Source organism: Lates calcarifer, linkage group LG12 (assembly GCF_001640805.2).
Source record: "Lates calcarifer isolate ASB-BC8 linkage group LG12, TLL_Latcal_v3, whole genome shotgun sequence".
NCBI classification, from domain to species: Eukaryota; Metazoa; Chordata; class Actinopteri; family Centropomidae; genus Lates; species Lates calcarifer.
Window position 1 is genome coordinate 19,338,383 of NC_066844.1, and position 26,169 is coordinate 19,364,551.

Genomic DNA, 26,169 nt, shown 5'->3' on the forward strand with positions numbered 1-26,169 from the left:
ATTTCCCTCTTTCTCTCTCTCTCTCCCTCCCCTCCCTCCCTCTCTCTCTCTCTCTCTCTCTCTCTCTCTCTCTCTCTCTCTCTCTCACACCTATGGGATCTTTTTTAAGGAGAAGTCTGCTTATCAATTAATAAGCTCACTTTGAGAGGAGATTTGTGTGCGTCATTGACAGCAGCTGACCAATTGGACTGCTGTCAGTAAATCTCTCTGTTTGCCAGTCAGCCAGTGGGTGCATGAGGTTGACTAATAGAGGAGGTTGGGGGTGGTGGGGTGGGGGACACGCAGTTTGGCAAGGCATTTGACATCTGGTAAGGGAGCGATGGTGGAGATAAGTTGGATAGTTTTCTGACTCCTATTATAGTTAATGTTGACAGATGTAAGAAGTAGATAAACAGTGAATCACAATCTGCCTCTGCTCTGCTCTCTGTGTGATTGTGCTTTTAAACACACTGCACTTGGCTCGTGGGAAAAAAAACTTGCCCACCACTGTGGAGCCCAGGGATCTTTGTCAGTTCAAACCATTTGATCGTATGAATCATTTTTATTTGTTGCGCTAAAGATGTGAATGGAATTTTGTTTTGCATCTCATCCCGGTTTTGATGTGCATATCTCTGCTTGTCTACGGATTCCTGAGAAACCCCAGATTTCCAGACAAGAGACAATAACAGATGTAAGTAAGGGCAGGCCAAAATCAATATTTGTCAGTGTTTAAAGACGAAAGAGAAACAACTTGTGAGTGTGTTAATTTGTTATTAACGCTTGAACATAGACACGAGCTACACACTTTAGAGAAAACAAGTGGATTTGTCCAGAGATGTGTTCAAGAGCTCAAGTTTTAATTAAATATTTAGACATCTTCTTTTTAACATCAGCTGCAGAAGTTTGTCTGTTTGTATGTTTGATTCTCTGTGCGTGTTTGCAAGTGTTGCCAAAAGTTTTAACACCATTGCACTAAATTTCACGCTCACAAAACCACAGCTACCTGTCATTTTGTCATGTTTAATTGTGGTCGTGTGTATATGTGTGTGTGTGTGTGTGTGTTTCTTCTGTCCACTGCATATCACAGGAATGGGAAACCAGTGAGTACAGCGACTCTCTCTGTGTATACCTTAAACAAGGGTGAATGCTGCATGTCACATAGTACTAAGGGAATGTGGTTATGGTATTGTGTACCCCCACCCCACACCCTGCTCCCCCCAATCTCAAGCCTTTTCAGTCCTGTTGCTTCTTGGATTCTGAGCAGCTTGATCTTCACCCACTGGCCAAAAGTCATGTCATCAGTGGACATGGACAGGCTGTTTTTGGCCTTCTACATGCTCATCCAATACCTGCATGCATGCGACTCTCCTCTACTCTTCCACATTTTTAAAAACTTGCCCCTATCTGTTCCTGCGTGTCTTAAACTTGAACTTTATACTGCTGTTTATAGCATTCGCCTGTTTGAAAAACAGGCCTCCTTGCTCAACTTTGAGAATGTCCTTCAAGCGCTAGTGGCTTGAAATGTGTTGTTCCAGATGTGATGTGGAGTTGCCTAAAACCATATCCAGTTGTTTGTGCCACTGAAGTGAAATCCAAGTGTTATGAAGGAGATTTAGATTTAGGTGCATGTTGGTATTTCCTGGGTGTAGAGTTGCTACCTGTAGATTTCTAAAATGAACACGACTGGTGACAAAGCAAGGGCTGATGAATTCATAGATTTTAAATGACTTTGATGTTTAGATGACTTTGATGTTCAGTATCACCTATTCTCAGTGCATGAATTAACATGAATCTCCATGAATCTCCATATGAGCAAGGTGAGATGCTACAAACAAGCAGTATGTAAAAGGTGTTTTCTCCAGCCTTGGTTTCCTTAAAACAGTCTTGTGCTGTTGCGGTTATTTTTAGCCTAAATAAACTCCTTAAACACAACAACTGTGACATCCTGCTGAAATAATGCTCATCAGATTGTGGAAATAAGTTTAGAGCTGCACCTGTTATTTTTATTCTTGATTTATCCATGTTGATACATCTTTTCAACACATCAATTAATAATTTAACCTGTAAAATGCCAAAAATAATAACATAGCTCCTTCACAGTTTATTAGAGCCTAAAGTAATTGCCGAAATTGCCTTTTCTGACCATTTACTCATTTGACAGATGCTTTTATCCAAAGTGACTTACAAGTGAGGCAACTTGAGGTTCAGTGTCTTGCTTAAGGACAAACAGACAGGAAGAGCTGAGGATTGAACCACCAACCATGCGATCAGTGGACAAACTGCCTCTACCACCTGAGCCACATCTGCTATTTTTGTGTTTAATCAATGTGAAATAGAGAAAATCAAGCAAATCCTCAGAATAAAGAGGCTAAAAACAACAAATGATTAGCATTATTTTCTTAGTAAATGATTATGAAGTAATTCCGTATCGACCAGCAAAGCAGTCGGCCAACCTCACCTAACAACCAGACAATAGAAAGAGTCCCAACATGCCAGAGCATACAAAAATCACCCTTTTCATTACACAGAAATGGTTGTGTAGTTTTCTATCTGTTCAGACATTGATTAGTACTCCCTGACCTACTCCAGATCATTTTTCAATGAAAACACTGGAGGAAAAAAAAATCATGCCTGGTAATGGATCCTCAATTTCCACAGAAAGAGACTGGTGTCAAGTTGAAGATGTTCTCAGGAATAGAGTTACAGCCTACGATGTATTGTTTGTTTGTCCCCTACTGTAGTTATTAGACTCAGTGGCCACAGGATGGAAAAAGCCTTTACATTTGACTGGACTTCCTCTTACTACTTCCTCTAAGCATATTATTTTGCATAGACTTTTTTCATAATTCAGAGATACTTCCTTTTACATCAAATGCTTTAAATGGCATTCAAAACAGAGGAAATTATGTACTAGAGAATGACTCATATATGCATTTAACTGTTAACAGTGAGCTTTGTTCCCAGTGCTTCTGGTTACATTGTTCTGTAAGTTTATATCAGATGCAAACAAGTTGTACCTTCAATCATGAATGGTCAAAGTACTACCACTAATATACACTGTGTGTGAACTGATATGGCTTTTAAAATCAGGCAGTGCCTGTTCAATGGTCATCTGGAAGCATAGCTAATGAATTGTACTGTATGTAGTTTATACCTGATCACATTATGTCATTTTTTTCACTGTAGTCCTCTGATCTTTTTGTGCAGTTTAAAAAAAAAAAAAACTAAATATACTGCAGCCAGCCATTGAAGTGACCAGAATGATTTCCACCTTAGCTGCCACCTACCATTAGACACTAAAGCAATTTAGTTTCTCAGATACCATAGCAGTTCCTTTGGGTTTCCATGACAACTCATATAAAGCCGACTTCTGACATTAGTGAAGGCAGCAACGGGGCCACTACTGTGTGTGTGTGAGAGACATGGCACATGTGAAGAACGGTCTGTGAATCTATGCTGGCTTGTGCATGTATGCACCTCAGTGCAGCCTGAAGAAGCCATATCCAATTAACATCTATTCTGATATAACTGCAGTGTCTATCGCTTAATGCCACACATGCACACAGTTAAGCATTTAAATGAGCTGACTGTGAACTAACTGGGAGACGATTAAGTGTGCTATTATATCACCTTTAATAAAACAGCACTTGTACAGTCAGTATAACAATATGTTACATCATCTCCTATAGACAGACTGTGAAGTTGCCAGGCAGGCAGCAGGAACAGAGGAGGAGTGAGGCATGCTGATATGAACAGGGCTATTTTAGTCTTCGTGGTCTTGAGTTATAGGCACTTTCTGGGTTTAGAATGATGATAGCTGTGACAGCAGGGTCCTCTATGATCACTACCACTCTTGAGAGTATGGTGAGGACAAACATCTGGATGTTAACTTCTCTTGAGAGATTTGAACAAGTGACACAAAGGTGAACAGGAAGCAACCAAAGAATTAACATTGTTTGTACTGTTTTATAACACAGGTTAGCCATGTATTTATACTTTATACTTTGGCATATCTGATTACAAAGCTAATTTGTAACACCTCACTTAAACTTGAGTATTAAGCTTTGTTTTGGCTCTGTTCAACAATGTGCTTCTTCAAACAGAAGCTCATCTTAAAGTTTGAGTCATCAATATCACTGCTGCAACAAAGTAAGCAACAGAGAAAACTTTTCTCAGGAATTTGTCATCCTGAGTTACGTGATCTGGACCCAGAGCAAACTGTTCACAACCAGGGCTTTACGCAGCTCTGACACTGAGCACTGTACAGTTGAACTCATATACTTCTAGAGGGTGAGACTGTAGTTTACTTATTAACCTAGTTGTTACTGGCCATGACTTTTAGCCCTCTCCACCATAAATACCACCCTTGTTGATTATAAAGATACATAACTTCATAACAAGTTCAACTACAGGAATGAAATCTCTTACATTTAGAGCAGATCCTCTGCAATATCTGCTGTGTTCAATCCACGCCATAGCAGCAACCACTTTAAATGACATACGCAGGCTGAGACTGATGTTGAATATGCTGTGTAATATGATATGTTTTGTGTGTGAAAATGATATTTGAGAGGAAGCAGGGTTTACCACATTCTTTAGTCACTTTAGAGACACGGAGTTGTTGCAACTCTCAGTTTGTCAATAGTGGTGACTTTCTGACAAACTGTAATACTGTAACTGGCAAGTTTGGGATGATTCCTCGCCTGAAAGTGTGAAATACAATCCTTTTGAAACTGAAAATCTTAATTTGATTGGATGCGACATTTAGTCAGGTTCTCTTGCTGCAATCCTATACACAAGAACAACATAATAATGGCCTCACACAGCAATGATACTGGCCACTAACTAGCAGTTATTACACATGGTTATGTTAAAGTACTTTGAATTACCAATAAATATGCTGTATGAATATACCTACCTTGCTTACAATGTTAATAGATGGATGTTTTTTGGGCTACAGTATTTCCCAACTGGCACTGTGTATTGCATAATATTGATGTGTCAACACAAGTGACAAGTGACAAACACTAATCTCAGTAATCCATAAGAAAATATATATATTCACATTAAAACAATCAACTTAAAGAAAAGTGAGTATTATAATTGTGGGATTCTAATTACTGCAGGTAAGGGGGTGGAGGTTGTTATAGTGTTGTTAATGAGCATTTCCTCCTTATCCCCTTTTTCCACTAGTATTGTTTCTGGTCGTAACAACAAGAAGATGCCACTGGGTGACGATTGCCATGCCTGGAAAAAGAAGACCACAGATGTGAAGGAGAACTATGACTTCAAAGAGATCTTGGGAACGTAAGTGTGTCAGTGCCAGCGGCAAAAAAAAAAACCTTTGTGTTTCAGTTTTGCATGATGGCTTTTTCACACTCTGGGAAACACTGCCACGATTTGAATAAAGGGTGTGCGTTTTTTACATATTTAATGATGCATTTCATTCGTATTTGTCAGATGTCCTCTCAGATGGACAAAAGATGGAAAATTTGCATTTGTTTTGTTTCCCAGATCCCAGTGCTTTTGTATGGAAGTGAATCTTTTACATCATTATGCAAGTATTTGGGTGGATAATTATTGCTGCTACAGTAAATGACTGTATATCTCAGTTTGGCAAGGAGTGATGGGTCATGAATTTATTACTGTCTTGTCTCTTGACAAGGTTCTGGTGTATTTGTATAGATGCTGCGGTTGGACGTATATTTATGGTCTGACCATTTTTTTCTCAGACCACCTCTTACCACAAACAGCTATTTTTGTGCTTTAGTTAAAACACACAAAGACTTTATTAAAACTGTTTCCTTCAGATTCCACATTCATCCAGTGAAATCGTTTTGGGTGCAGGAGGTGTCTGCAGGATTTGTCCTGAGCACCACTGCACATCTTGTGACATTTTTCTTTGGGCAATACTCCAAACACCATTTCTCTGAGTAATCAGAAGGACATCAAAGGAACAGGATTATTTGGGAGCAGTCAGTGTATGGAGTCTCATGTAATTTGATACAATAATCCTGTGGTAAATTTTCAGCAATAAAATAGCACTACAATATACCTCTGTGAATCTTATAATGCTCACTTTCATTGACACTGTGTTGATTTACCTCTGATACATTGTCAACAAACCAGTCACAAAGCATTACATTACGGGCTGATATTCTGCTCCCTGCGTGTAGATGGAACATTAGAAATGCCTGTTAAGGAAATGCAGTTCACAGCGAAGCAGCACCACTAAATATACAGCCTCATAAATTACCATGGAGTTGAGTCAACACCTCTGACACTGTGTCAACGAAAACTGAACATGATACACTCGACAAAGATAAGAGTTATTGCTGTGCTGCTGTTTTGGCTTATATTAGATTCTACTTAATGAACTGGTAACTCTCAAGGATCTCTCAAAGGACAATGACACAATTAACTAGACCTAACAAAGTAACAATAAAATTTATAAAGCTGCTCTGGCCAGAAGAATTGTGTCACTGTGAAACACGTTTTACAATACTAAACCTGACTGATGTTGCTGCTAAGTGGAAAGCATGACCTAAGAAATCTGTTATCCTGTCTTCACTGTTCCTTATTTCCAACACCTTTAGTGGGAGTTTTTGACTTCTTTTGGCATTAGTTCCAATCTTCAACTGCAGCCACTCTGTCTTTCACTGTGTGCTAATGTGTGGTGAGTAGGGAGAAATTGGACAAGGGGGAATGGCTGGTTTTTCACTGTGAGGCATGAGTTTTATTTTTGTTTTGAGGGCAAGAATTTGTTTTTGCTGTGTTAGTCTTAATGCACACCTCTGTCAGCATGTTGGGAAGTAGCTCAGTTAAGGGGCACTGGTCATTGTTTCCAGTCTTAGGTGCATGCTGGGACGAGTGCTGCTCAAGTCACTCCTGTTTAGGTCTGTTGTGGAGTAATTCATTTCAGTCAAAGGCTTTCAGCCTTCACCTGGCTCTAAAGTGAAAAATGTGGATGGCGGTGACCATGTAAGATAGTGTTTGCCTCCTTGCAGGACATTAGCAGGTTAAATCCCATTTCTGAGAAGAGCGTTACTGCAGAGTACTGTCTGGGTATTTTGCCCTGAGTTCAGTTGGCTGTGTCTTTGTGCTGTGTCTCCTTATTTGCTGCTCTGCTTTTCTTGATACTTTGGAATCTCTCTTAAACCTCTTATGTTTTGAGGACATTGTATGTGTGTGAGCGTGTGTGTGTGTGTTTTCCATTTGTCTCAAAATGGTCATGCTTGGTTTTTGGAAAGCATGGTGGCATGCCTATTGCTTGTCATCTGTAGAACCTTAACTCATTCCCTGCATCTCCCATGCCTGGCTTATATGGCAGTCTATGCTGTATTTATGCAAGTGAGTGGGAACACCACTCTGATAGCTATATAGTACACTTGTCTAAATCCAAATGCAATTTGGCACTCAGAGCATATTCCATCAACAAGGCAGGACCGCTTCTATCCTCCTGAGTTCCTCCTGGGGTTGACTTGGTCCTCCTGTCTAAATGGTCCTGCTATCCATCCCGCAATGAAACATCTACCCAGCTTTTGGATCAATAGCAATTTGGATCCTACTTTGTTCTCAAAGAACAAATTGCTCTCAGTGTGCACAGCAGTTAAATATCACTTTTAATCCTACTACTCTTTGTCTTATGATTCTTAATCATAGATGGAGAGTGTCATAAGGCAGGATGTTTATCCAAGGTGTCTTACTTGAAGCACCTTTTACATACACCCACATCCTTGTTAGTCTAGGATTAAGATGTGTGAACACTAAGTGGATCCAAGGTGAAACCTAAGCTTGTTTTGTGGTCTTATGAAACCTTTCTTTGCCTCTTCACTTACTGATGCAGAGGGTGGAAAAAAATATTGCGAGGACCTAATGAAAAGGACTTTTATCACAGTCTTAATCACAAACATTGCTAGAGTCAAGTCAGTTGTGGCAGCTAAATGGCCACTTACAAATTTTCCTGTATTTATCTTTACTCTAAACTGTGTAATAAAGGCAAAGTCCCACCCAAACAAATGAGTTACAAATGCCAGATAATCTGTGGCAAAATTGTTCAAAAGAGTTCAAAAATGCACAGTTACTTCAGTTTTAAGGGGATCAGACTTAAAATCTGTGGACAGCATATACCTAACACAGACAAACAGCATTACAAAAAGTAATAGTTGACAGTTAAAAGAAGGTACTAAGGGTGACTCATAATGCTAAATTCTAAGCAATCTAAATATTGCCTCCACATTAAAAATTGGTTCCTGAAATGTCTTTTTTTGTTGCACCCTACATACATAAACAAAAGTGGAGTATTATGCATAGGTAAATACAGGAATATCACACCAGATTAAAGTTGAATAAGTGTATAAGAACATCTGATATAGGAGCATATATAAAAATACTCTCCTATCTTTTCAACCCTGTCACTGTCATCCCTCCAGTTTTCCACCTGCCCCCGGTTTGGTGCTGAGCTTGTTTATGGAGAGATCACCAGCTCACCGCATCACTCAGCTGTGTGCCACATTCATTTTGCCATTGCTGGATTGTTGTCTTGGTAACAACAGGAGACACTTTCCATAATGGACTCAAACAGTCACTATGGAAACAAAGTTTTTGATTTGCTATTAATAATCCACCACCGGGTGCATATGTGTGCATTGTGCAAGAGATAAACTCGCTCTCTTTTTTTTTCTTACAGGAAAACACTGTAAGAAAAATAAGACACATGTATGCACATTTCTATGTAAATGCGCTCATGTTTATGAAGCCTCCCTCGTGATATTTTGACCATGAAGTGTAGATGCCTTCAAATTTTCATCATGTCTTAAATATAGAAGCCTGTCTTGAACTAATGCAAAAAAGTAATTGATTAAATACAAAATAATGTACAGTACACTGAAAAACAGAGCCAAATCAACACACCTGTCCTTCACAAACAAAGTATGAGATCTGTTATCTTGTTTCTACATTTAGATGTAATAACAATGTTTTCAGTGCATGTTAACACATGGAAAATACACCATCACAAACAAATAGTTTTTACATTTGATGATTTCTGTCTTAAGTAACAGAAGTATCAGTGATACTGGTGTTCTAAGTTGCATACCGGTGGCATGTGGGGGTTTGTACTGCGTATCCCCAGCTGCAGCCACATGTTTTTGTAATTAAACCAGACGGGGATTAATAATGCACAAACAGGCAACAGCACTTTCACTGCAATCAACTCAAATCCTCTCTCGCCTTGCTTCTTTTCTCATTTCTGTTACTTATGTTAATCCAACCCCCCACCCCCCTCTGTCTCTTTCTTTCTCTTTTTCTTTGTGTTTGTGTCTTTGTCCAACCCAGCCCAAAACCATATCGCTACTGTCAGAAATCCAGCTACATTTTGGCTCCCTGTGCCTGTCACCTGCTCTGTAACTGTTTCCTGGCTTCACACTGTGTTCGCTGTGGAACGGGGGATCCCAGCGTGTCCTGCTGCCCTTTGATTTTCAGCTGAAATTAAAGCCTTCATTATGCAGGTAAACTAAGGACACACAACTAAGTGTAAGACTGAACTATTGCTCCCCTTCAGGGTTCAAAAAGACATAGTGTACAGTCAAACAGCAATCTGCTCTTAATCATTTCAAGAAGGGCTCTAAATAAACCCTTTTTAATGCCATGTCATGCATACACACACACATACACGTACAAACCCACTCGTCCAGATCTTTTTGCTTGTAAAATTTGGACTCCCTTGGCTTCCCTGGTGCTTCCCCTGGCTTTATTTCAAATATCGACTTACCCTGCACTGTCCAACGTATGTTGTTCAGTATGCCATCACTCAAACCCTGGTGGTTACAGCCTCACAGGTCACATATTTGGAAAGTCGATATTGATATTTCCTGTTTAAATGCTGTAACTCTGTTATATGACAACACCAACTATTTTTAGCGTCCACTCTGTCCTGTTATTATATGTCCTGTACTACTTTTCTTTCCATTTCGAACAACTACCATCTCACAGGTCCATCCATCCATGGTCCTCACTGCATTGTCACAGTTTTTTCTCCATGTTTCTGCTGTTTAGATGTTGATATTTTATGTTAAATGCCTGGAAACAGCTCTGTCTTTTTCCTTTTTTTTCCCACACTCAGCCGCTGGTTTCAAGATCTCTATCTCTCAATGACAAACTGCACAAATGGGCCATGTTGCCTTCTTCTGACATTTAAATGGTTGCACATGTTCACATGCCGCGAGCAGTAAGGGGAAATTCTTTGCATTTTCAGCCCAGAATACATTGCAAAACACAAAGGGGATGGAGCAACAAGGGAAAGAATAGGCGAGCGTGGCGTAATCTTTTAAAATCATTAGGGCTAATGGATTGGACCTGCCTGTCTCTGTCACTCATGTCGAAGTGACCCAGTGCCCTGTGCCCTCTCTGGTCGTATGATCAGCCATTGGCCACAATTGATTGTCGAAGAACTGTGTGTGTACGTGTGGGTGAGGGAGAGACAGAGAGAGAGTGGAAGGGTACATAACAACAAAACTTGTTTTGGTATTTTCAAGAGCACATAAAGTACATTTGTAACTGACGGCAAGTTGTTGTCCATCTCTGTGTTAAGTCTTTTTTATTACCTTTGCCTCCAGTGTCCCCATCTCTCTCTCCCTCTCTCTCTCTCTCCACCTCTCTGAATGAACACTTAGCACCCACTGGTCACACATCTTCCTCCAAAGGAAGGAGCCCTCTCGCCCTCTCGGCTGTTATTTTTGATCTGACAGACTGAAGATCTCTCATTCAAACTTTTCTCAGGCTTTCTTTCTTTCTTTTTTTTGCGTATCATGACTTCAGAGTGACCTTATCTTCCTTGTTGCCTGTTTATCCATTTCATTGGATTAAAGACCACAAAGATGAAATACTGAAGGTTCTAGCGCTTGATGTTTTCGTTGGACAACTATGCTGAAGCTCTGAATGTTTTTTCTTGCAGGTGCTTTAAATCTGTCAAACCTGCTGACAGGTCAAACCTTAGACCCAGAATCAACTCAGATTTTTGTTAGTTTATGATACAGAAATTATAGCCTGGGCTCAGGCACAATCTGGTAGTCAAAAGAGGAAACCTTTTGCTCCACTTGTTCCCTCATACCCGTGCCTCACGGCTACATTACACAGGCTTTAACACTGATTTGCCACTCTCTCTGAGGGCTCTCTGCTTCTGAGTGGAAAGGTTCAATAACTCCACACTCACTGGGGTGTATGTGTGTGTTTGTGTGTGTCAGCGTGTTGTGTTGCGTGTAAGTGTTAGCATGTGCACTCATACTTGCAGATGCATTGTGAAGGACTATAGGCTGTGTGAGGCTGTGACTCTATGCCTTAGTGTTAAATGCACTAAATTAAATTATGACATGAAGAATTATTTATCCAGTGCAGCTGGGGACTATCTAACCTCTCTCATTTTACATTTTACTTCATCAAAACCAGTATATTGTACCATTTCCAAGTGTCTGGAGTCAGTGGAGGAGATGAGCACAAATTCTGCTGCATGTCAAAAGCAGAAGAACTTTTTGCCTGCCAGAACAAAGTTTTTCATTTTTAGCTATAGGTCACATTCAGTAAGACAGGTTTTTAGGTTTTAGTTTAAACTCAAACAGATTTAAATTGTTAATATAAATTGATTATTGACTGAACTTAGAAGTTATCCTTTTTATTAAGGTGCAATATTTGTTCACATGTGCAGTATCTGCATGGCTCTTGTCATAGGTGCAATATCTTGTATCTTGTATGGCTCTTGTTTTTTTTCTTCTTGTTTTACTAGTCCCTTAATTTAATTTAATTTAGTGTTTTCGGTGTGCTGCTGCTGTAACTAAACAATTTCCTGTCAAGGATCAATAAAACTATTCTATTCTATTCTATTATGGACAAAATGTATTCAAAGAAACAGTCATTCAAAAAACAAAATGCATGATGTTGCTATTATTATTTTTAGTTACATTTAAGCAATTACTGTGTCTTTTTTGCATGATACCAATAAGATAAACTACATTACTTTAGAAGCCTCTGAATTTGCTTGGTTACTTTGCTGTCTACCTTCCTGATCTCCAGATAGCGAGCCTGTGACCACCCATCCCTCTGTCACCACGCTTTAATGTCAGCAAGCACTTCTGAAATTTAGTTGAGGTGTAGACACAGTGAGGAACCAAGAAATGGGATTTTAGGGAAATTCAGCACAGACTGACTTTTTTTGTTTTTTTTCTGGGGGTACTATTTTTGTGTCCTTCTTCATTATTCAGTGTTTGTATGCTGAGTCAGAATCAAATGAATTCAGAATGATGATTAACAAAGTAGTTCAGACAAAAGGAAACAGCCACCTTTATGGAGCAGATGAGTCTCCCAGCATGAGAGCTGTCCCACTTCATCTATTTTTCATCTGTCTCTCGCTCTGTGCCTCTCTTTTTCTGTCTCTGTCCCAACTCTCCCTCCCTCCCTATCATTTAATACTTAATCATATTCATCCCATTGTATTCCTGTGATATCTCTTATTATAATCTCAGTTGTCTTCATCTTGCCCTAATCATGTCTCTGTTTCTCTTCAGTGATCTCCCACATATATACCACTGCAATGGCCTTTCCACAGTTCTTGGCTTTGCTTTTCGTAGCTTTTCTTTTGCTATAAGGTTTTATTGTGTCTAAACTGTAGGATGAGGTAGAGCTAAGACTTCCCCTCATTGAAGGGGAGGAGGCACACAGCGGCCTGCTCCTCTTGGACCTCAAAGCACAGAACAACATGTCACTGTGTCTGCCCTGGTAATTCTGTCTCAGCCACTGATAAGTCTATACAGGAGTTATGAGTAAGGCTTATGGCACGCTACTTTCTCTCTTTCTCTTCATCTGTCTTCTCATGTCTTCTCCCTCCTCTTTTTGATTAAGTGCACAGACATTCTTTGTGCTCAGAAAGTGCGCAGATACCCTGCTGGTCACCTTTAAGTTATCAAGCATAAGAAGACACATTCCAGAAATAACAATCAAGAGAGCTACCAGTTCATTCCGAGACTGAATACACAATTACTCTGACACTCGCCTGAGTTTAACCCTTCTTTTGCAAAATGACAACTTGGAACTATCTCCAAGTCTGACTCCAAGTCTGACCATTTCCAAGTCCAACCCAATCCTGAAAATCCATCCCTGCTTATGGCTCCCTCAGCCCTTCAGCCCTGCCCTGACCTAATTCGTCTCAGCACAGCACAGCTCAGCATGGCATAGCCTGCAGTTCCTGGAATACACACACACATGCACACACATGCACACACACACACACACACACACACACATATATATATGCCCACTGTCTGGCCCACTTATGCATCTCCATCTGCTCACAGCAATATACCCCCCCTTTAACAATTTTAAGTACACTTGCAGGCTTATCATGTACATCTTCCCACAGTCTTTCTGCATTGTTATAATCCTTTATTGCACATATTCCCCGCATGACAAGCTGTCCACATATCAGCAAACTGGTTTGAAAAGACTTCACTTGTGCCTTTTATCTCCAGTCACAGAAATCCTTAGGGAAGCATGTTCTTTACTTTGCGGCTTAATTACAGTCCACTGTACCATTTGGTTAGGGATTTTGTTTTGTGTGTGTGCATTTAAAAAGAGTTCCTTTCAGTAAGTAGACATAATACGGGGATGTTGGATCTATTCTTCTTTTGAATGGAAAATATAGCACTTGAAGCTGCATTAATTGATACCACTAGACGACTGATGTGTTAGCAGACCATTGCCTGCTCATTCGCCACAGACCAACATTAATTCTGACAAATTTAAGTCGAATGTCTCTTTAGAATTTCTGTTTAGCTTGCTTGGTGTTTGATATTCTTTAGTAGCGTCCTGAAATCAACTGCCCATTTATGAAGTCAAAACAGCGTTAAACACTTAATGTATGTATGCCTAGATTTATAGCTGTTTGCATTTTAGATGCTAACAAATGGTAAGCAGTATATAAAACGTGAAAATGTGTTTTGTGGATGGCTCATAGTACCTGATGTACACACCAGATGTCCTAATGTAAATTGTTAATCATTCCCCCACTCAGATTTACAGAGGGACAGAAGTGTTTGTGAATTAAGTTGGGGAGTAGGAGCCCAGTGTCACTGTCTACTTTGCCATCACCATACTCCCACTGGAACTGATAACAGTACACAAGCACTTTAGGGGCAATATTTGTCCAGAGGTATTAGATTGATCACTTTACTCCTGCTACTGCACCTATAAATTGCTCATTTTATAGCTGGCCAGTTTTATGATATGGTCAAGAAATGTCCTCTTGGTGAGTCTTCATGTGAAGTGCATTGAGGTGTTCAGCCAGTGGCCCAGTTACTGGCAGTGAACCAAACATACCTGCACCATGGCAACACACATATTAAGGGATTATTAAGATGAAAGTGAACAAAACACGATGGTACCAGCAGATTATGTTTGTTATCAGTTAAATGTAAACTAAATTAATCCCTTTTTTATTATAGTTATAATAGTTGAGGTGTAATGATACATTCATCCTATTCAATCTGAACCATTTTCAGTTCAATATGCATCCAAAGCAGTAATCAACACCACAAGAATGTTTACTACTTCAGATATGCAAGTATACTTATGCTCAGAGTGATTCAGCACCATTGTGATGTTCCCTCACCTGTATATAGTTTATAGATAAATTAAAGCAATGCTTACGAATTGTCTTTTTTGTAGTTTTTACTGCCCAAACACAAATGTTTGATTGGCTTATTTTTACATAAGAATAATGGCCCACATGCCACTAGGGCTGAACACAGCATCTGGAGGAAATCTAAGTTAATGTTAGCAACTTCATTCTAACAGTTTCTCTCATCTTCTCTTCTCTCTCTCTCTCCTTCTCAGTTCAACTGGGTATGTTGCAACTTTATAATATTACAGCAGCGGCAATGATTTGCCCGCAGTGGACTGCCACAAGAAAATGTATATAGCGGAAACACTGCAGATTTAAAGTTGGTGTCTTGGCCACAACTCAGTTATCTCTTGCTGACCTGCTGACATTGTCAGCCAGTTTTAACTTATCATAACATCTGTAGTTTCCGCCTTAGATGTGTCCTTTCTCGCGACTAGCATGCAGCACTGAGCAGGTAGAACTCACCTGACATTGGGGTGGAGGGTATCGGAGTGACTCACACTGCCTACATCACGCTATCGTTCTGCCCTCCATTTTCATCAAGTCTCTCTGGAGACTAAGATTTGGTTGTAAAGTTTACAGCCTGTTGCTCTGTTGCTCCTGCGGTGCTCTGTGTGTGAACTGTGAGGCAGCTAAAAAAAAAGTGTAACAACTTGTCCACTGACATTCTGGTGTAAAAATAATTGCCGTCTTTGCAGTTTGCAAATCGCATTAGTTCAAATCGCGATCTCAGTTAAAATTTGAGTTCAGTAAAAAAGTGTTATACTTTTATAAATAAATGTAAGGTATTCAGATTCCTGAAATTGATTTGTTTTTTTTTTTAATTAAATGCCTTAAAATGACTCAGTAAATAGTGTTTCCTTAGATAACCCTTAACCTGAAAACCTGCATATGTTGATTTTTTTTTTTCCTACTTGAGGGAACACAAATGTTTGCTTGTTTACATATTCAATAGACACAAGGGAACATTAACAGTCATTTCAAGTCTTGTTTCTGGCCACCTGTCAAATATTTATTTTTCCTATAGCTCTGTTTTTGGTGTCCACCAACTACCTGGGCGAAATATCTATTTTTTGATTTGGAATTTTTGTGCTGGAACAGTAAGTGTACAGTGAGTTTTTAGAGGTTGGTTGCATTAAACACCAGCTTGCTGCTTCTGGAAACTGTGCTGATGAGAGTGATGAGAGTGAACCAAGACTGTAAAATTGCAGGCTGATGAGCCCAAGACAGTAAGCAGAGAGACCTTAAAATGCTCTGTAGAGCTGAGGTCAAAAGTTGTGTCAGGTTGATAATTATCTGTGAGTTCATCACTACTGGCAACCCCTTTCACAGTACACATTGTTCTTTGTTAATAGAAATGTTGATCATAGCAGCTTTAAGGTCTTATTCTCTTACAATTATATAACTATATAAATCCAGCTTTTGCTTATACTAAATTGTTATAGAATGAGTGAGTTCTCAAATATAGAAAGCGATTGTGGTATGGTTGTGCAGATCCTCATGTTTCGAGGGCCCACAGAGCAAAGATGGTCTTTTTATGTTTCAGGGCCAGTATCACAGTTGGGTAGCTCTCAGCTCTGATTGGACCAGATGGTCCTTCCCTATGTCTCTCTGACCTTTCCACAGTTACCATTTTGTCATCTGTTTGCATACCTTCTTGACCAATTTCTCAGCAGGACAGATGGTGCAATTGGTTGGAGTTGGTTTTATCCGTGTCCATGTAACCACATATATCTGTTAGCACATGTTTGCATTTAAGTTGTGACAATGTGTCTGTTGCGTGGGAGTGAACACAAAAGTATGCATGACAGCATGTGAGATTATAATTCCTTGGTTTAAATTCCTTCAATGCACTGAGTGAAGCATCATCGGATACACACATGAGAACGTTCCTTTAAGTGACAGAAACTAAGCAAGACCAAGTCTGTATTTTAAGCAAGCAACTTACTCAGAGACAGAAACTGGTGTAAAGTGTTTGGATACAGATTTTGTACACAACAGCACTATGTTGATGCTGTCTCAGTTTTGTGCAAATATTTAGTTTGTTTGAGGCGACACATTTAAATTTTGTTCCTGCGTGTCTATATTTAAACTCTTGTGTAAAGTATTTGCACAGGGAATTTCTGAGAACACGCCCTACTGTGTGGACAGTTACAGTAAGCGTGTCTTTATTGAGGTGTTAGTGGCTAATAGCTGTGCAGTGGTACTGTGTGTGTTTGTGTGTGCATGTATATCCTCTTCCTGCACACAGGTCTCATGGTGGTGATAAAAATGTCCTGTTAAGAACGGGAGGAACAGGAACAGCTCAGTAAACACAGTTGTTTACCTTATAATCCAGTTGAAACCTTTGCTAGGATTAAGTTTTCAGCAAACTCTCCACACTATTCTGAACCCATCAAATATTCGTCACAATTATACTCGTCATTTTCTGAGCATGCACTGTGTCACAGTTTTTCTCCATTAGAAGATATGTTTTACCTTTTCTTTCTAATTTTCTGGAACAATTTGGCAGGCGATTCGTAGAGATCTCAAATAATACATTTGCATAAAAGGTATTGAAAAGCTTGTGGCACTAAGATTAGTGTAACATGTGTCTCACTACTGGATACATGCAGCAGATTTCTTGACATTCCATACACTACTCATAGGAGTATAGTGCTTTTCTACAGTACAGTCTAAAAAAGCATTTGGATGAGTGAACCTATTTCCTATTTGCTCATGTAAACTTTTCAGCAGTGTCTTATTTTTTTTATCAAAAATGAGCTTGAGTATTATTCTCCTCTGCCTCTTTTTCATGTCCCTCATCTCCATCAATGCTGTGTGAAAATTATTCTTATCTCAGAATTGATCACTCAGACAAAACAACAGTGAGTTCTTACTGTAAGCAAATGTCATTGACAGTTGAACTAAGCAGACCATTGCCATTGCCACTGTTGCTATTATTATTATTAAACTCAGAATGTACATTGTCATTGGAAAAAATGGCTTGTTTTATGGATTGTGTTGCACAGTCCACAATTTGTGAAAACCACCTTTTAAGGTAGGTTATGGTATTTTACTCACCTTATTGAGTCAGTTCACTGACTTTGTTATTTTTTTCTGCTTGTGCTAGAGTTACACAGCATCTTATGCCAGGGACACGCTGCCTGTGTTGCATGTGCATGGCGATGACGTGCCACAGCCACTAAGCATGAGTTGCACCTGTGTTGCTGCTCAAACCTGTTAACATGGCAGTGGAAATGAAAAGGAAGTGTGTCCTCAGCATTAGCATTCTGCAGCTAATTGGACACTTGCAACACCCCTGTTCAACAAAAGTTTTACAGTCTAACTTTTAAAGTGAGGTGTTGTGTGAGGTGAGCACTGCAGCATTGCCCATTGAAAACATTGCCCTACAGTTCACTGACAGTCAGAAAGAAGAAAGTACAGGAAAACAATGTCCAGTGACATTTGGTGACAGGGAGTCAGGGGTAAAAGGTTTCTCTTTTCGACAATGTTCTGTAGCCTCTGTCTGCTGTGTAGCTGAGCTTGGCTTGTTGTTTCACTTAATTTGTAAGTGCAAGCGATGATGTGCCAGATGTTCAAACAAATTAATCACTTTACACTCCCTTCAACCAGTGAGGCCAACTCATCAGATTACACTGGTTCCATATAAATATTTAGAATAAAGTTATCTGACACAGTTCATATAGATAAAATTTGCTACAGGGTGTCATTTTGTCACTTGACAAAGATGTCACGCTGGTAGCAGTTTGCAAAATGATGAACAGATAAGCGGACTATGCATAGTAAAAGACACATTAGTGTTCTCAGATTTTCTCAATGTTTGTGTGAACCACTGTTTGACACTTCCCCAGAGCCCCTTGGTCTGTCATTGGGTGCATGGAGAATGTCAACTAAATCCTCCAGATGCTGCAGAGGAATTTGCAGCACTGACAACCTCCTCCGCACAGCTGGAATCCCGCCAAAGCTAATGGCCTTTCTGTGGCAGTTTTACTTTCTTGTTGAGATGTGACCACAAGGCCTCACTCCCAGGATAATTGTTACTTTGATCAGGCAATGGGCTCAGTGTTCTGTTAGCTTTGAGGTTAATAACACTAGAGATGCATGTGGTGTGATGTATGTGGGTCACTGTGTATAAAGTATGTTATGGAACCAGAGATTAAATATACTTTTTGAACACTGCAAATAAGTTTCATATAGTGTTGCTTTTACATCCACCTAAACATAGTTGTACACCAAACCATTATGCTGTTTACACAAAAGTAAATTTGACTTGCATGTCAGAGAGTGCATGCAAAACAGTGAAACCACCTCAGATAGCCTCTTATTTGTCATAACTTTAACTGTTGGATTGTCAGCAATCCTGAACAAGCAAAACAAACTGTTTGCTGAATTGTGGATATCAAAGGCTACTGTTAAAGAGGCATATAAACAATTAAGTGACACTGGTTGGTGAGAAGTCACTATCATTTGTCACTGCTGTAGCTTATAATGGCTTTTCTAATAGTTAAAAACATCAGTTTCTTCTAACAGTCATTTTTTCATTGGTTTAAAACAATTGCTCAGGCAAAGTGTTGAAACTACAGCCATGACTATAGAGTTTGTCATAGTGGATGGTGGGACAACAAAACATAACTAAAACCTGGGGCTGTGAATGAGCCAAGAAATATATGTTTGTGTGTATGATGCAAAATAAAACAAACATGTTTGAATTATTCCAAATTAGCGGTTTCCCAGGTTGGTTTGCTTTCACCATGCCACGCTCAGCCAAGTTGCGATGACATGTATTTCCACTATAGCCTCACAGCACCGTGTTGCTGTGGTCCTGCTTGGTAGCATGGCTGACCATGGTCTCTTCCCCTTTCCTGGGTCTTCAGCAGCTAATATGTGTCTGTGCTGGAGACAAGAGTCAAAGCTTGAGAGGAATCTCTGTGATTTGTAGTTTAGTTTCACTGCTGTGATCCTGTTTACAATTGTTTACTGATAAAAAAAGATCAAATCAACATGTGCAGATTCTGTGCTATTTAATCAGCAGATCAGTTTTAGATATTGAAGGCAAGAATAGCACAAACAGTAACAGCCACAGTGAGCTGAAAAGGGCAGCAGGCTCTTACTGTGGTTTGTGATCAGCACACCTCCAACATGCCACCAGTAACCACCGACACTGACTGTCCTTCCTCGTTTGTAAATGATAATGTATCTGCAGACCTAGTGACTGGATGGTTGTGTTTCCTCTCTGCCCACACATACTGCTGTCTGTGGCCACAGAGATACTGTACTACACAAACTGATAGCTGACACGCACCCCTCACACACAAATAGATACATATACAGCACATATAGTATATACACACACTCTAGAGTTTGCAGAAGTGCACAAGCAAGTACTGGTGTAAATTCTGATTAAGGCTTATATTGCAGTTTCCCACATGTTTTAGGGAGACAGAGACATGTCTGAACATGGTGATACTGCCAACATCCATTGGCAGCCAGTGGGTATACTGATTAGATAATGGCCTGCTCCAAAACAAACATGCATTTGTTCGGCATAAGCTGATGTAGAGTGAGTGACTACTGGGTAGCACAACCTAAGAGGAAGTATGAGTGAGATCTGATATGCAAACTTCCTCGTAAAAATGCCACCGCATTCATCCACAACTATTGTTCTCTTCTGGTTAAGAAAGAGAAAGAGTTTTTTTTTTTTTTTTGCGTTTTTTGTGGTTCCTCCTTTGGTTAGAAGGGTGTGGTTCCCTCAAAAACTTTGGAAGGGAGCTTATTTCAACAACAACAACTGACATACTTCAGCTTTAAGCTGATTTCAGACAACCAGGTATATAACAATATTTGAGTTGTGGTGTGTATCAATCCAGTGCAATGCTTTTGAATTACAAATGTTTTTCTGCGAATTAATAAAGCTGAGAACATTTTTATTGGCCCTGTGGTTGGCACTTGCTCTGTCTGGAGGAGGCAGTTAATTCAAGCAGCAAGGAGGGCGAGGTAGCAAGGTTTCATTTCAGCTACTAAATACATTTTTATTAGTAGATTTATTTTTGGTGAACTTAGGTGACTTCAAATAGAAATGTAAGATTTTTTTTGATATGTTGATCCTGTTGATTTTGTGGTTCTGACTAAAATCATCTGACAATTGTAGTAGCATTAGTTTTTCCTAGTGTCATTGTTTATTGCACATTGCAGTTGTGTGTAACTTAAAAAATATATTTCCCAGCTCAGACTTTGTTCTAAATTGTGTCCTACCTTTATTTGTCATCCATGAGACTAAAAACCATGAGTGTGATGTTGCGTTATAATGTCATGTCTCAGTTGCAGTAATTCCCAATTTCAACTTGAAAATAGTTTTTACGTTAATATGCAAATTGTAATTAAGACTGACGTTAACATCTCCGATTCATCCAGCTTGGCACTTGATAATATGGAAATGCCTGAAAAGCAAACAAATGTGGATGCCTCATGTCAGCCAGTTCACAGCATTTTTAACCCTCAAATGGCCAACTCTGCATACACACACATCCGTCTTGAGTGTCCTGTTGTCATGAACGTTTGCATGAGAATCTCTCCCATCTCTACAGTCTATCCTTAATGACATGAATGCAGCATAAGGTGTTGGTTGTGGGATACACAGATGTTTTGCATTGCAGCTAATTACTGGAACATCTATATATACACTTCAGTGGTCCTTCATTCTCTGTTGGCCCTGTATGCCTCAAGGGTCTATGACCAAAAGTGTATGTAGTAAAATAGAGAAAGCAAATTCCAGTGTGTGGAAGCTCTTCCTCTTGTTTATTGTAGTAACAGTGAAATACTGTCAAACAAAAACAGTAGAATAGTATCCATATAAGTCAAAATTATACCCCATCACAGTTTTAAGCAGCTGTGTGTTTTTGCCTAATCCCACAGGGACTTTTATGCATGTAATAAATCTGAAACCACTCCTTCTGTAAACTTTATTTACCATTGCATAAACAGAGTTGTTCAGACTGAGATGTTAGACAATAAGCTGTAGCGGGGCTGAGCCTAGAGGTAATGTAAGCTCTAATGCTGCTTTACCTTCAGCAGCAGTATTACTTTCACAGTTTGCTCACACTTGACTGAAGCAGTGTTCCCGTTAGAAGTGTTAGAAAGTTCCTGTACTTCCCAGTGTCTCATTGCTGTTACACTACTAATCTTAATAGTGTGGCATTGGGTTAAAAGCTAAAATAGTGGTTCAGGAATCCGATATAGTTATTGTACAGCTTTGGCTCTGAGTCAAACATATCTGGACCTCAGCCAAAAAGCCAGAGGTCGTAAGAAAAGCCTGTCTCTATTCTTAAACGGGTCATGGGAATGAAAAAATTCTTCACTACTTTTAGTTGTGTTGCTCTACTGTTATTATTATTATTGTTATTATTGATTTTAGTTGTAGGGAGACATCTAGAGAGAAAAACAGAAAGGAATGTAGCTGTTTAACACAGAAGCCATCAGGGCAGATCTAGTTTATAATTCATTCATGCATATCACAACCTAAGCACAAAGCTGTTGTGCATCTGCGCACATATGACAACATACAGAACTAGATGGTTAAATATATGTATGTTAAATACCTGGTGTGTCATAGATGAAGATAGAGAGTCCACATATATACACTAAAATATAGTAAAACATTGCACTGCATGAGCGACATTCATATACACACAAATTTATCAAACATTTCACAACACTTCACCTGAAGCTTTTTCAGTATTATTATTACCTTATTATTATTACTAGCATGTTGAAAGCTAATGTGAAACAGAATGTCACATTTTACTGTGTGATCCACAGAATGATAATGTACACTGTGGCCATCCAGTTGATTGATGGGCATCATGTGGTTGAGACTTAAAATCTGAAGCAGTTTTGTGCTAGTATCAAGATTTGTTGATTTGAGATAAATCTCAGCTTTTGATGTTGGTGTTTCCAAATCATCCCACTGAATTGTAGCCACTCCAAAACTTGACTCAGCAGCACCCAAAGACTTCAAGGAGGAGGCTGAAGGTAAAAATAAACACTGCCTGCTATCAGTAAACTAGAATTTCTTCCAGTGCTTATATGTTAAATAGCCAAGTTATCAGACAAGTTTGGCCAATTTAACATCAAAGCAGGAGTTTGCTTTTCTGCCTCTCTCTCTGCAGTGTCACAGATGCACACGAGGAGCTCTCCTTAAACACCTGGTGATAAATGGACTTGGGTCTGACATAATGACCTGTGTATTTGTGTTTCAGGGGAGCGTTCTCTGAGGTGGTCCTGGCCGAGGAGAAGAGGACCCAGAAGTTGGTGGCTATCAAGTGTATCCCCAAGAAGGCATTAGAGGGGAAAGAAAACAGCATTGAGAATGAGATAGCAGTCCTGCACAAGTAAGTGGACTTCTCTGATTAAAGCAAGCAAGAATAGACCCTATATTTCTTCATGACGCAATATAACATGACGGTAACACATTTTTGAACCAGTCTTTGTTGAAACCACAAACCTTTAGTGATGTCCAGCATTAGCCTGCATCTGAAATACTATCTACAAGGTTCAAGATGGTAAATTTTTCATCACTGTATCTCCATTACTGCATCATGTATGTTGGATCACATTACTAGATATCATATATGTTGTTTATGACTGTTATAATATGATCTACTGTGATGCATGTAATATGCATCATGTCTTACAAGTCACTGTAGTATTTGGATTCTTATATTCCAGCAGTAAAGACACAGTCTCTCAGTAGGTAGAGTTTAAAGGCCCAGTGCCCCCAAAGAAAACTGCAATTGGTGTATATTCCATCAGAGTAACGTTGGTTATACTTGGACCCAGTGCAATAAAGGTGAATTCATTTTTTCATACATGGTGCTCAAATGGGATTTTGAAAAATTATTAACAACTTGTGTTCAGGAAATAATGTCCTGGTTAATCTGGAAAAGCCACATACCTCAGTATGATGAGTTTTCAGTGGCGCTACTTTCTACTGAAGAAATAAACATTTTAAAAACAACATGGATAAATGTGGATTAACCTGAGAAGCAACTTCTGGAAGGAGATACTGCTGGTGTCATTTTTTAATGCTGTATCATTACTGTAAACACAATAGTATTCGCTTCCATTGTATTGTGATAACAGAGTGTTTGGGTTTTTGTAACTTGGGTGAACTTACCACAAATAATAATAATAACTATACACGTATCAACCAGTCTATTTAGTATTATCAACTTAAATTAGCTTTTGAAGTTCATGGTGCTGTGCAGCTTGTTTTGTGATCTGCCCTAAGTAATGCACCTTTAATTCCTGTGTGACTTATCATGTTGCAAAAATACATGGTTTTGCTTGTAATATGGAATCATATCACATTAAATGTTCACACCTACAAAAACTACTATACATAATTGCTCTTCACCCAGCTGATGCACAAGACTTCTCCTTACCTGTGCATGGGATATAAGGTTTTACTATATTGAGACAAAGGCAAGTGACGATAACACTCCTGGTAATTGTGGAGCGTTTCAAATGTACTTCTCTTTAGATGTGGGGAATTACAGGCCATGGTGAAAATGGCTGATCTACATTGGGTCCCAAGTTATTTTTAGAGCTCTTGTTGCCTGGGTTACGTGAGACACACAACTCTAGCCAATATACAGCTATGATCCCTCCTGAGGTGAGGATGGTGGAATGAGAAAGCAGTTTGGTTACAATTCTGACAAATGAAGTAAACTGAGGTAAACTTGGCCTGAAAATCATGGCCTATTTGCTCTGTCTGAAGTTTGTATAGACTCATACAGAGATTTCATTACTCATTTTAACTCGTCATCTTCAAGTCCCCCTTGACACGCAGAGCAGGGGACAGAGCGCGAGTGGTACTTTGAATAGGTGTAATTTAAGCAACAATAGTGTCATATCTGTATCTGTAATATCAGATCTTCAGACTGAAAATATATTTCCTCCCTGTGGGTTTTTCCGTCCAGTTAAAGGTGTAGTCACAGCCACTTGTTTGAATACAGCAACAAGACCCAACTAACAATGAAGAGTAATTTATCATGACCCTGTGGAAATGTTGATAATCAAATCCCACTTTTGTGTCAACAGTGTACTACGCCCATAAAATGAAACTATTCTTATCTTTTTTAATGCATAAATAATTTAACCGTACATTTGTACAACACTGTGACGTAAACCCGCTCTCTTGTTTTTGACCACAGGAGACAGCTGGAACACATAAATGTTATTCTCTAAGAAACACTCTGAGGCCGCTCTATTTCTGCAGTTCCTTCCTGTGAGGCCTTGGCCAAACTTGTCATCCTGACTTGTCTTAAATGACTCTTCTTTACTTGTCTTTATTTAGTGTTTCCAGTCTGCATAACGCACTTGAAACACTGTTTTGATTTAAATTCTACAAGTTTATTTATTATCACTTTAGTGTCTAATGGCTCTGTTTGTGTTTGTGGGCAGATACAAAGCCAGAAAATCCTCATTGGACACACTCACTCACCTCTTCACTAGTCTAATTACTGTTTGTAAGATGGCTGCCCAGCCTAATGGTAGTTTGATATAACGCTAATGTAGCCATGTGATATCATCACATCAGCTAGCTGGCTGTTCATCCTCTTCCTGTCTCATCCAGACCAAACATTTACTCAAACGCAGACGTGCAAATACAGTGACTAATCTCACACTGCTAAGTCATTTGTAGCCGTGCCAATCAGAAGAGTTGGTATGTGAAGACGCTGCAAAGGCTCTGTTTAAAATCTGAAAAGGCTTATTAAAATAGCTGTGTGGCTTACCTAAAAAACATTTTTGAGCTAGAAATGTCAAGTGGATCTGTCTCAAGTAATTGTGTTTCTCACTGCAAGTCCATTGTTCATAATGTTTCTGGCCTGAAAATACTACTTTCACTGACTCCATTGTTAAGAGGTCAGGAACTTGCCTCTTAGGAAGGAAGTTGAGTTGTGAGACACTGGGCATTTATTACTCAATATCCTGAAGATGTTAGCCTATTTTATGTCTTGTTCTATACATGCACATGAACCTAGGCAATTGTTTCACCACTTTCTGCAGTAACCTCAATTCTAAAACATCATGTAAAGCAGTTTTCTCTTGGAGAAATCTGATGCTCTTCACTTCAATGAATATATCTCTCCTGACCTGAAAATTTCATTATCTCTGTGATTACTCTAAGAGAGATCAGAGGTTTCTGTGAAGAAACACTCCACAGAAACCACACTTTCCCAACACAGGAACTCTTAAGATCCTACACATATTGTAAAAAGTATTCATTCATTCATAGCCCACTAACTGCTTTTGGGGGAGGGGGAAACATTTGTGTCACAGCTGTAAGGAAAACAAATAAAATACAAAATGCCAAATGTGTAAAAAATGAAAAATAAGAGTGATGCCAGATGACCTGAGGCAGTTAAAAATTCACAGATATAGTCAGGCACTCATCCAACACTTTCCTTAAACAAATCAATAGAAATGTGTTATTATTTGAGAAACTCAGCAGAATATGG

At 39.3% G+C, this 26,169-nt stretch overlaps 1 protein-coding gene across 1 annotated transcript in view; it reads left to right on the forward strand.

The window, feature by feature from the left end:
* Window positions 1-26,169, forward strand: part of camk1b (calcium/calmodulin-dependent protein kinase Ib) — a 37,642-nt gene that overhangs the window by 891 nt on the left and 10,582 nt on the right. The window contains exons 2-3 of the mRNA XM_018685842.2: window positions 5,173-5,286; window positions 22,906-23,037. Coding sequence (XP_018541358.1) covers window positions 5,201-5,286; window positions 22,906-23,037 — 218 coding nt within the window. The 5' untranslated portion in view covers window positions 5,173-5,200. The remainder of the gene's footprint in view (window positions 1-5,172; window positions 5,287-22,905; window positions 23,038-26,169) is intronic.